This window comes from Myiozetetes cayanensis, unplaced genomic scaffold, assembly GCF_022539395.1.
Source record: "Myiozetetes cayanensis isolate MyiCay16 unplaced genomic scaffold, myiCay2020 scf5-8, whole genome shotgun sequence".
Classification (NCBI taxonomy): domain Eukaryota; kingdom Metazoa; phylum Chordata; class Aves; order Passeriformes; family Tyrannidae; genus Myiozetetes; species Myiozetetes cayanensis.
Genome location: NW_026087742.1, coordinates 44,952,975 through 44,965,916, shown reverse-complemented (window position 1 = coordinate 44,965,916; position 12,942 = coordinate 44,952,975). Strand labels below are relative to the sequence as shown.

The 12,942-nt window shown below is 36.8% G+C and overlaps 1 protein-coding gene across 1 annotated transcript in view; it reads left to right on the top strand.

Annotated features, from left to right (window-relative positions):
• Positions 1 to 12,942, top strand: part of MIPEP (mitochondrial intermediate peptidase) — a 71,021-nt gene that overhangs the window by 10,430 nt on the left and 47,649 nt on the right. Inside the window, exons 7-10 of the mRNA XM_050332090.1 lie at positions 2,046 to 2,202; positions 2,610 to 2,658; positions 3,291 to 3,351; positions 3,989 to 4,041. Coding sequence (XP_050188047.1) covers positions 2,046 to 2,202; positions 2,610 to 2,658; positions 3,291 to 3,351; positions 3,989 to 4,041 — 320 coding nt within the window. The remainder of the gene's footprint in view (positions 1 to 2,045; positions 2,203 to 2,609; positions 2,659 to 3,290; positions 3,352 to 3,988; positions 4,042 to 12,942) is intronic.

Genomic DNA, 12,942 nt, shown 5'->3' with positions numbered 1-12,942 from the left:
GTGTTGGGAACCAGGCTTGACAAGCAGGAAGCTCATGACAAAGCTTCATTTCCAAAATGTAGCATACATAAAGTGGAAGCAGGTACAAGATCCAAGGGAGGAATTCAGAAATATTGCCTATATGTGTAGAGATGATGTCAAGAAGGTCAAAGCTTAACGGCAGTTGTGACTTTAAAGGGACATCAGCTGCAATAATAAGACCAACTATTGCTGCATTAGTGCTAAAAGCCTGAACAAGGGAAATATGGACCCAGTACTGAGTAAGGTGGGTGACTTAGTGGCAGCAGGCACAGCTAAGCCTGAGATACCCATCACTTTCTTTTGCCTCAGTGTTCTTCAGTGACTTCAGTCCAAGTTAGGACATTAAGTCTGAATTTGTGGACTAACAGGCAAAAAATTAACTAAGTTACAGCACTGGTGGGGTGTAAATAAAGGAATAATAGTTAGTGTATATTATCTATAAACTCTTGTCCTGAAAATAGTGTGATCTGCAGATCACTGTGATTGCTACTGAAGCTATGAGTAATTTATCAATTTAAAAATGCAGTTCTCTGAGGCAGATCTTATGAAAGGCTCTTTGGAAATCATATAATTTAGGTTGGAAGGGACTTTTGGAACTTTTCAGTTTGAGTCTGTTCAGAGCTCTATCAAGAAGATCAGGTTTCTCAGTGACATGTCCAGTTGAGTTTTGAACACTGTCCAAGGATGGAGATTCCATCACTTCTCTGAGCAGCCTGTTTGGCCACCCTCACTACTATTATTTCTTCCTGGTATCAAATTGGATTTTTTCATCTTATAGCTTGTGTCCATTACATCTGCTTCTATTGCACTGTACCTCCAATAACAGTCTGGCTGCATGTTCTCTATGCCTTACTGCGAAGTAGATAAAGATTAAGATCTCCCTTGAGCTTTTTCTTCTTTAGGCTGGACAAACTCAGCTCTCTCAGCCTCCATTCTGCTTCATGTACTCCAGCTCCCAAACAACTTGGTGGCCCTGTGCTGAATCCACTCTAATATATATGTCAGTGTCGTTATTGTCCTGTGGAACACAAATCTGGACATTGTAGTTCAAATGTTGGCTGTGCACTTTGTAGTAGAGTATACTGTTGGCCTTTGCTGCAAAGACACTGAACCATGTCCAAGGAAGGGCAATCATCTCTCTTACTTTATTTGCTTTTTTTCAAAATGAAAACCTTGTAGAACAGAACAGGTACAAAATGCCTTGTAAATTTTTATATTAATATTTTTTCTAAACTCAGGACCTGCATTCTTGTACAATGTATTGTCCAAGAGAGAAGTTTGCTTGCTTTCAGATGAAAGCAAGCATAAATTGTTGCTGGATTTCTTGAGCTTACTCCATATGAACAAAATAACGATTATCTTCAATTGGTTTGTGAAACATAAAAGCATTTGATCAGATTTTCTGAGTCTCTGAGTAACTCTTTTTTCAGAGTTACAAAAAAACACAAACAAACTAGAAATTGGAGAAAATGAGAAAGTTTGTGGGCAGATGGGCAGACTAATAGCTTTCTGCTACAAAAGAAATAAGGCTTTTCTCTTCCTTTCTTTTCTTTCCCCTCACCCTGTCTCTCTTTCTTATCAGATCCTTCCATGAGACAGCTTAACTGATGCACAGAGAACAATTTGGGTTTGTTTTCAGAAGTTTTAGTGAGTGAAGACAGTCAACAGAGTGGTCAGAGAAGCACAGATGTTGGCAGAAGGAGGGAGAAGAACAGAGAGGGGACTGTTGTCAGGAGAAGAGAACAGGAGCCTTTTTGGCAGTCTTGATCTGTTAGACTGTCTCATTGCATTTCCTCATTCCACCTTTGGTCGGTGAGAGCTGTAATTGTCAGGCAATTGTATTTACTATTGTTAACAGGCTTTAGGCCTTTTCCGAACAACATCAGTGAAATACAACTGTTATGCCAGATCTTCAGTTGCATCACTTGTTTCCCTTAAAAATTGCACTGTAGTAAGTGGCCTTTTTATCTTTTGTTTGTTTGTGGTTTTGTTTTGTTTTTGTTTTTGGATTTATTTTGTATTAGGTGCGAGAAGCTGCTTACAAGATTTTTCTTCACTCCAACGCTCAGCAGTTGAGCCGACTGGAGGAATTGCTTGCTAGCCGAAACAGTCTGGCACGGTTGGTTGGGTATGACACCTTTGCCCACAGGGCTCTTCAGGGTACCATGGCCAAAAATCCAGGTATAAGGCATGTGTGGAAGGACATGTTGAGAAATCAAATGCACTGTGTTAGGCGTATGGTCAAAGGTTGTTGGTTTCTTTAGCTAAGTTTACATGTATTTGTTCCAGTGAAGTATTTTATTGCAGCTACATTTTGCTGTATGCCATATTCATGCTCTCTGTAAATGACAATACTCGCTGAGTAGGAACTGGTGGGTTTTTTCAGAATTGATGCTCACTCCCTAGATTATGAAGTTGTCATTATCTCTGTATGTAACAAAGTAAATGTAGTACTAAATTCTCTTGAAACTATGTCAGTGGAGTAGTTTATTAAAAATGCAAGGGATTTTTTTTGTTTGGAATATTTTGATGTAAACTTAACATCCTTTAAGGGAAAAAATAATTTCCTTATTTTCCCCCACTTCTAGAGACAGTAAGACAATTTCTGGAGAAGCTTTCTGACCAGTTGTCTAAAAGGTATGTCTTTTCAATTAAGTTATTTTTTTTAACCATACTCTTTATTTCAAGAATAGAGGGACTTATGCACTCTTAAGTGCTGCTTGTTGTATGCTCTGATGAAGCAAAAAGCAAAACTTTTCCAGAGTTTTCAGAGGAACTATTTGTTTAGAATAAATTCTGTGCCTGTGATCAGAGAACACCCAGGACTAAATGCAATAAATGATGTGCCAAGAAATACTGTTAACAGCAAACAAGAAGACCAAGTTGAAGTGTAGAAGAACACTTCTTTTGTTCTACTTGGCATATGCACAGCTCCATATATTTTACATCTATAAATAAATTCCCATTTGTCCATCTTGCCTCCCTTAGTTCCACACAGCACAAAACAGTTTCATCACTGTGTATAATTGGGGTGTATAGTAATGCTTAGGAGCTGTACAACTGGACTAAGAGAGACTTAACTTGAAGGTACCTGAATGACAGTAGCTGAATGGAGAAGTTTTTTTACCCTGGTATGTGGGCCTGCTATTTTATATGGTTCTGTATATCTCTAATGATGGACATTTTCTTAGGATGGAGTATTATCCTGTGCTGTATTACACTGCTCAAAAATATTTCATTAACACTTTCATCATAAAAATATTTTTCAGAACTCAAAAAGACTTTGAAATGATGACAAAGATGAAAATGAAGCTCAACCCCCAGAATTCAGTAAGTTACGTTTCAGTATGTGGTGATTCGTTTTGCTTCTTTTTAATAGTATAAGCTAACCATGTTGTACAGTTAAGTCTATTTTAGAGTACAAAACATAGTAGAATTAGAAAGGTAAACATTCTGGCTTCAAATTGACTGCTAACTTGCTGTACCAAGCATTGAGTGTGAGAGAACTGTTGGTATATACAAAGTGATACTGAGATAACCAAATCGTAAAGTGGTGAAAGGGAGTATCGCTTTGTTTTGAATTAATTGACTCATTTGAAAAATAAAGACTGTGCTCTAGGTTAGATGCATGCCCATTTTTTATAGTATACTGTATGTATCTTAATTCTGTACATATTTAGGTGTATCTTTTTATTTGAATTGAGTGTATTTCTTTAAATCTGGTATGAAGTCCTATTATATAGTTGAGTAAGAAGAACAATCTTCATGAAATGTTAAGAAAATAAAGGTTTCAGGTTATGATATATGATGCTATTACTGATGATGGTTTTAACACTAACTGCTTCCTATTATGTTTTAAAGTTCTGTGCCTTGTTGAAACTGCAAAAATATTTAAAGGAAAAAAACCTTTTACTTTGGGTTCACTTGTTGTCCATTATTGTAATTATAAGCTGGAATTCTCTTTCAGACACTGATGCCATGGGATCACCCTTACTACAGTGGTGTCCTTCGTGCTGAGAGGTAAGCTCCTTATGTTCCTTATTGTAGTGTAAATGAGTGTCCTTGCAATAAGGATAAAGAAAGTTCTCAATGTAAACAGGATTGCTTTCTTTGAAGATGTACTTCAATATTACAAAATAAATACTATCTGATGGGACTGTTGTTTGTAACATTTCTTAGTTACTGCTGGAATGTCTGTAGAAGTTTTTGGCTCCTCTCTTGTTTTGCAGGGAAGTATTGTCCCTCTTTGAAGATAAAAGAGGGTGAAGCAGTTTCAGAACAGATAGAAAATCCTTATTCTTGTTTTGCTTTTAGTTCTTAGCTGAGCTGTAGTAATGTTTAAAAATAAATTTTGATCACTGAATACAATCCAACTTCTCTTCATGTTTTAACTTCATTGTACTTCTTACTGAACAAGCAACTTCATCCTCTTCTGCAGACTTGAAGGAGCAACTTCTTGAGTAGATCTTCACTGTTTATGAATAGAATTCATTTGTATCTCTCTTGCAAAGGCGGGAAATAAATCCTTTACACAGACTTAAATTGTGCACAAGACCATGGCACATAACGAGATGTCAACTCTGAAAGACACGAGCCCTGCGTGTTGCCTTTATTAGATCAGCAGTGGTGACCTTTTAGGTTTCTGTTGGAAAAAATAATTCAAAGTTGTGCTTCTCTCATAGAGGGGGAGGAAAAATCTTCCCTCATTGCAAATTTGCAGGGTTTTATTTTTTAAACACAGATTAGATGTATCTGATTAAAAATAGTAGTTTACTCTGGATCAGGAAGCTATAGTAGTATAGATATGACAATGGAAGACTGCCAGCAGTTGGCTTGACTGTTCTGCTACTTTCTTGTACTTTGTTTCCGAGGCAGTAGTTTTATGAGTAGCAGCTCTAATACTGGCCTTGTCATAAGCTACTTCATGCTAAGACGGGAACTGAGCTATGTGTGTGCAGCAACATTCATGTCCTAGGTGAGTAGAACTTGCCATGCAGGAGTGGTAAAGGAGTATCCATTTGCTAGATCTTCTCCAGTAGCCAATGCCAGAGCACACAGTGCTCTACAGCATGTGCTTAGCAGTGGTCAGTAGCAGGCGGTGGAAAAGGGCTGCCAAACTCATTCAAGATACTATCCTGTAGCTAACATATCTACTTTACCTTGCCTGTGTAATGTTTTCAGAACAGCAAGAATTACATTCTGATTCATAATGCTTAACATACTGTCAAATGATCATGAAATTTACTGTCTGTGTATCGTATTTATTTTCTGCATTTCCTCTTGGGTCTGCTTGCCCTGTTTTCAGAATTGGTGTGTTCCATAAGGGTTAGAGTTGTAGGGGTAGAAGGCTCTGTATTTGTTTCTTTCTCCTCCTGGAGGAATGTCTTCAGATGCCTGTTGTCCTTAGTCTTCTTGGTCTTACTGCACTTCTTAGATCACCTCATAACCATCTCATAATTGAGTTGCTGATGATTACAAATAGATTATTCTGCACATTTTGGCATTAGGAAGGAAAATATTTCCTTTCCTTGTGGGGCTTTGTAAGAGACCCAGTTAAGTTACTTTAAGAATTGTATGGCAGCTTTATGAAGGGAGAGCTGCAGGTAAAACAGAACCAGACATTGGCATTGTATCTTTGCTACTTTTTATTTATTCAGGCACCAAGTCTGGAAGCTGGATCAGTGTGAAGAGTCTCCTGAACCTATGTAGGGCCTCCCTGATTACAATGCAGGATTGGGGCCCAGTGTTTTTCTTCCTCCAGGTTGGGCAGGAGTATTTTTTTATGGCAGGTCTACAAGCATCTACAAGATGGAAGGAAAAGTGATTTTCCTCTCCATTGTGTGCAGAACTGCTACACAAAAAAAATAAGGGCTTAGATCTTTCACTGTTCTGTTTTCTGGATAGTGGTCTGTCTTTGGGAAAAGTTTTGGATCTATGACTGAGTGATGCTTTACATTCATTGTGCCCATGTTGCAGATATTTAACAGGGTACTGGATACTGGGTAATCAAGCCTGAAAAGTAAAATTCACTATTCCACTGCATAGTATTAAAGGCTGTGCTTTGTGACTGAAACTAGGCAGGAGTCAAAGTATTCATACAACAACCAAAGGACAGGAATATACCTTACCAGGTCTGTGCCCTATGTGTTCTGTTTTCCACTTACTAGCTATGCAAATGTGATTCCACTATCCATACTCTTGTATTTGTACTTTGAGTTAAGTTTGACCACATCCTTTCTTGAATGCTTCTTGTATGCTATGGTATGATCAGTTCAGCACTTCTGTAACAGGAAGATGAGAACTGTTATGTGTCACACGAAGCTTCACACTGGCTGGAATTTGATTTTTGGCTATTTTATCTCTTTCTAACTGAGCCAGTTATCTTGTAGTATTAACTTACCTATCTAGGAAAAATTATTTTGTTTTCCTTGTTTGTTTGTTTTTTCCATGGGAAAATAGTGCTTTAAAAAAAAAAAAAGTATTATGTTTCATTTTATTTATTTATAAGATCAATAAATAATTTATTTTTTACTTCTTGTATCCTATTTTATTTTGCATGTTTGCATCATGGAATGACAAAATATATTTTCAAACAAGATATATTTACCTGTCATGCATTTCTCTCTTTCTTAAGATTCTTTTTGTTTAGTAGATTAATTACTTTGTTCTTCAAGGGTTTTCCTGTTTAGGTTTATGTCTTTTACAGAAATGCCATGGTTGTATTCGTAATAGTGCTGTACTCAGAGCGTGGCTTATGTGTTTCTTTGTCATTGTTTGGGACTCAGTAGTAGTTTGTGGATTTCTATATTAGGAGTTTCTCTTCTCTTCTGCTTAGTAGAATGTTTTTGTTGAAAGGGAAGCAAATATATGCTTTGGGATATATTTTTTGTGCTGCTGTTGTTACTGTGGCTCTAGATGATGTACGGACCCATAGTTTCCGATGTGTGCATAAGATGCAGGTGTCTTTACAAACGTAGGTATAAAGAAAGAGACTACAGGGGTTTAATTCTTGATTAAGTAATTCAGCAGTTTCTGATATGTCACACATGCAACACTAAGGTTGTAAGAGATATCAGATGGGACAGTGTCTGTGTCTGCTGCAAAAGGTTTACTGTTTCTTAGTTTGATCTATACAACCATATTTGCAAACAGAAATGTTGGGACTGGAGGAAGCATTAGACAGTGTGATCCCTGATGAGATCTTTTACTTCCTCTTTAGTTCTCCAGATTTTGACCAGTTACATCTGAAATGACACTGAAACTCATGACATATTTTTAATGTGTCTGTTTTGTGTTTGCATGTTGTATATTTTAAATGTTTTTACATATTTCATCTTCTAAATATACATTTTATTCTTTATCGAAGCAGGATTAAGGAAACAAATCCTTCATTAGATTTGTAGTAACTAATTTTAAGAGCCGGATGCTTCCTTCTGGGGAAGGCAGGATGTCCTCATGCATTCCGTTGAGTTCTAGTGCCGTTTGCTGTCCCACCGGGTTGCCTTTACTGCCAGTCTGCTCCCACGGCGTTGCTGACCGCCGCTGCTGCTGCTGCTGCTGCTGCTGATGCTCCGCAGTGGAACAGCAGGAGGCGCTCCGGCCTCAAGTCACAGGGTTCGGTTTGTCTGTCTGTAAACTCGGCCTCAGCAATTTTACTGTGAGCTTTCACCAAGTCTTTTCCCTGGAAACTCGATCCCACTTCAAAAGTGTAAGCCTCCCATTGATGGTAACAGGATATTTTACTTTTTTTTTTTCTTTTTTTTCTCCAAGACTATGTTACAAGTAACCTCCCTGGCTTTAAGCCCACACTTATGAGATTGCAATGTAGCTACAGTTTAGGTGGCAGGGAAAATACATGTCAGTATAAATGTACATTTAAGAGAAAGAGAAGACAAAAGTCTGAAATTCATGGTAGTAGAATCTTAAAAGATAGAGTAATTAGGAGAACCTCAAGAATTTTGGCAGGCTAAGAGTAATAAAACAGTGAATGCTAGAACATGCTTCAGTGTCTAACAAGTAAGAAGATGTCTAATATGTATATTTTAAAAATAATAATGTTGAGTTTTAGTGCAGACAAGTACCAAAGTATTAATTAAATCGCATTGCTTCTCAGTAAGTGCAGCTACAGTTATAAGTAGTTCTCAAGGCCCTGATCTTGCAAAGATGTGTTAGTCCTGCTGACTTCTTCCAGATTAGAGGAAAAAACCCAACAGGAAATTACCCTGAAAATGCTGGAAGAAATTTTTTGAGGTCAACTATTTACCTTGAAGGTGCGATTGACTGTGCTTAAGCCACTTCTGACAGAGGTACAGAACTGTTCTTGAGAACTGTCAGTGGTGAGCGTATTTGGTATTAACTCCTGTTTCCCTAACCTGTGGTTCTTACCAGTCTGGGTTGACTTCACTGGGTATAATTCACTGCTGGGATTTTTGCCAAAATATCCCAGATTTTATTCAACTTGCAGTTAGGATATGCTTGCAGGATATTGAACTCTTTGCTAGTCCTTTTCTTTGGGTCTGCAGAAAGAAGACCAACCTTGGAGATGAGAGATCAATGCCAAAATAAGCCAGTTTCCTGACATGTAGGAAAGAGAAGCCACCACGACCACTCTGAGCATTTTGAATCTTGGGGTGAGATAGCTAAACAGAAATTAGGAATAACTCACCTCCTTTCTTCTTGGGACTGTATGTAGGCTTCAGGAGAGAGTGGGCACCACTTTCATTTTTTTTAGAGGAGTAGGTTTAATACCAAGGAATGAAAAGATGAATGGATATTTCTCAAGATCCTAAAGGCTTCAGCTGATTTTGAGATTTGCAAGTTACTAGTAAAGAAACTTGTTCATGGCTGCTTTTTGTTAAATTGGTTCTATGAAAAAAGTGTTCTTTGTTGGGAACACCGTGTGGAAAAATAGCCTTTGTGGAATATGTGAGAAAACTGTCACTGTTCAATTTGAAAGCTGAAGTGGAAAATTAATACAAAATTTAAACATAACCAGGAAATCTTTCAATCGAAGTGCTCAAAGAGAAGAATAACTTTCTATAACAATCTCTTTATAAGAAGGGGAAGACATGCCCTTTATTAAGTCAACTAATGTGGGTGCAGAAAGTCTGTTTAACTTACCAGTCACTAAAGGTAGTGGACTAAACTTTTTGAAGGAAAGCCCGAAAGTTGCTAAAAAGGATTGCTTTGAAGCAGAATTCAAGTTTCAAGAATTATTTCTTTATTCAAAACATTGTGGAAGGACAAAGAAATTGTTGTTGATGTGAAAACTAAATCAAATCTAAAAGTTGTGTACAGTTTCGATACCAATATTCTAAATTACCCCTTGATCTCCTCCAAAATATTCTGTGAAGTACAATTAACAGAAAGAAAAAAGGAATGTGAAATACAGGTGCTAGTTTATGGTAGATGAGAGTACAAAGGCTTTCTATTATTATTATTATTGTTATTATTTTTAAGAAATCCAGAGTCTTCTATAAATCATGGTGAAGAGTCTCCCTTCAGGTAAAGAATTAAATTTCAGAGTCTGGCAAGTTATGAAAATTGGAAGGGATTTTCCTTGTCTTGATCTCTTTAAGTTAACCTGAGGGGTTCATCTCACTTTTATCTTCCACTAACAAGATTTTTTCAAGTTTCTTTGGAAGTTTTGACAGGATCTGTTTTATTAGAGATAGTTAACTTCGTGTTCTATGTTTTTGTGGATATCAACAGGATAATAATTTTTCTCAAAAAAAAAAAAAAAAGCAGGACATATCTGGGACTATATTTAATAGCCATTGATAAGAATTCTTGCCAAGCAACTCATTTCTCATTTACAGTTGTTAAGTGTCTGAATGCTCACATTCTGAAGAACAGTGATCCTGACTCAAATATCCCTAATGTCCAAGTTTATAAAAAGGATTCTTAATAGAATAGATGAAAGTCGTGCTACACAAAATAGTCCAAGCTTCCTTCCAAACATACAGCTTAAATGAAAGTGATTTTAGAAGTCTGCATTTTATTTAGAGTCAGTGAAGTCATACAAGCTTAGAAATAATTATTTATAATCACATATTACATCTTTGTTCTTCACAGGGACACAGCCTTTTTGTTTGAAGCCTGCTGTTCTTGAAGAATAACCAAACCTCATTGTGTCAGTTAACTTCTTTTCAAAATTGTTTTTTAAATTGGCTTGGCTACTTTACTTCTCTTAAAAATAGTGTTTGGCTGTATACTGTAAAAGTATGTTGTCTGGATTTTTTAAATGTAGTTAATCCTCCAATATAAAGCAGGATTTTTTTACATCAAAGAAACTACTGTTTTCTTTGATATTTCTACTTTCTTTAGGAGGGTACTGAGATTTCTCTTTGTAAAATTTCTGAGCTCACATTCTGACATAAAGTGTATAAGAAAATGTTCATTCTTTTCTGGGCTTCATTATAAATACAAATGCTTTGGTGTTTGAAATCAGATGATCAGAGTGAATTAAGTTAGTGGAATATATTTTAAGAAAAAGTGAATGCAGAGCAAACTTCTTTTGTTCATTTTTTTACATTTCACTTTTTCACAGTTTTGGACATTTAGGCACAAGGGTTATGCAATTCTACAGGAGAAAAAAATAATTTAAGGTTCATTATTACAATAAAAGGCACTGCTTTAAACCTTGACTTTTATCTTTTTTTTTTTAAGTTAAAGTAACTAACTCAAAGTTTGGCACAGAGGAAAGTATCCTTTTCCACTCTAGATAGCTTCATGTATATATTTGTTGATGCTATTACCGATTTGTGCAGAGGGAGTGTGTAATGGTGTTCATTTTTTAAAAAATAAATGTTATATGATATTTCCTACACTAAAACTAAAAAAACCCAATCTTTTTTTTTTTTTTTTTTTTTTAATATCTAGTCATGTACAAAAGTCTTCTTGATTTCCAGAAGTCATCTTTTGGATTAATAATTGTGTTTTCTGGTGTGTATATCTGTAACACATAGAAGTTTTTATATTTCCTTTTCCTCTTCTTCCAGAACTACATTCAGGTCCTTTAGGTTTCATGTAGGGGCTTAAGAAAATGTGCATGTTCATCCTTTTGGGATTCAGGTATACAATATGCAGTCCAGTCAGAGAAGTCTAAGTTTAAGAGAGAAGCAAGAGCTCATAGCTGAGCTCAAACCTTCTGTGAGTTACCTCTAGTTGGTACCTTATTAAGCCTGAAAGTGTTGTAGTATTCACGTCTGCCTTTCTCTGGTGACATAGGCATCCTAAGGTGCCTATTTGAAGACTTCCTGGGGCCCAGAAAGTCACATTTTAAGTGAAAGGGTATCCAGACAGGATGTTTGATTCCTGCCGTGGATTACTTAGCTAACCTGAATCCTTTTTCTTCCTTAAGAATTGCTGTAACCATGTTTCCAAGTGTTTGTGGGCTTTGGACATGGTAGTATAATGTTTCGCTAGAGACACTCCTATGCCATGTGCATGATCCTCACCACTGAATTCTCTGTCTGTTCTTCCGGAGCAGTAAGCAAGCTGCAAATTACAGCATACAAGAAAAACTGTCTTCCAACACTTCTTTGCAGTATTTATCGTCACTAAATGGAGCTCCAGTTGGTCTCCAATGCAGGTTTTAACTCTCTGTCTCTGGAACATTAACCTTCCTGGCTAGTATCAGTAACCCTTAGCAGAAATTTTTTTGGTAGCAGATTGTCTGTTAGCATAGTTCAGTATGGGTCATGATAATTTCCTTTCTGATTTCTGTTCCCAAAAATACTTGAATGCATTTCCTGTTGGAGATAAAATTGTAACTTGCCTGAATAAGTGTGGAGGGCGTTTGCCAAAGAGTGTGCTCATATTAAAGCAACTGCTTCTTGCAGTTTTATTTCATTTTTTTTACTATTTATTTTACATAGAAGGCACAAAGCTGTACAACTGTTCAAGCTCACAATTGACAGCAGCTTGAAAAACATGCATAAAGTGATTCTTAGAATGGTTGCTGCTTTAACATGTCATATAATAAAAATAATTAAATGCACAGTAGGATCGTCAAATGTTATTAACATGTAGATTATGAAGATTGCTTTGCTCTGACTAGTGAGCATTTCAGGGACAGGCTAAACTGCAGGAGTTTGGAAGCTCTGCTCCTTCTTATGTAGGGTCAGTCACTATCAGATAATTAATGAACTGAAGTTTTTGTCCTTTCATTCTATTGACAGAGAAGTAACGTGCAGTGGAATCACAGAATTGTTAGGGTTGGAAGACACCTCTGGAGATCATCTAGTCCAACCCTCCTGCCAAGGTGGGAATGCCTTGGTTTTGGTAGGATGTTGTTGAGAGGCTTTTGTGTGCATTTACAAATACACTTGGTTTTACATTTGAAAAAAACAAACAACTGATCAAAAGAGGACTATACACCTCGGATAGAAGATGGTGAACTTTGAGTTTGCCCTTTAGTTTCAGGAAAAATTCATTTTTGTCTTGGATCAGCCCTCAGAAAGGCTTTGCATGCTACACAGACAAGCTCTATCTTTGTTACAGGGCAATTTAAACTGCTAAAAGAGTGTATTGATAGAAGTCTTCATCTTGGAGTTTTATGTGGCCCAGGTCAGTTAATCTGGCCCAGGTCAGAGCACATCTTGAAGATACAACCCAGACACTTTAACAGCATAAGAAATTGCATTCAAAGGGCTGAGGGAAGAAAGGTTTGAATTGCTGTCACAGTTGCAGTCCAAGAAGCTGTGCTACAATGTTTTCAGATTGGTGTGAATTTGAGCACTGAAATACTGTGCCTGTGGAATGTTGTGTTCTTGCAGTTTCACTAAGGTGATGAAGTTGTAACTGAGGTTGGGTAATCATAGCTAACAGATACTTTTTTTTCATGTCATCTGGAAACAATGAGGTTGCTAATAGCTGCTACTGTTTGAGTGCCTGGAATCAACCAAAAATCTTCAGTAA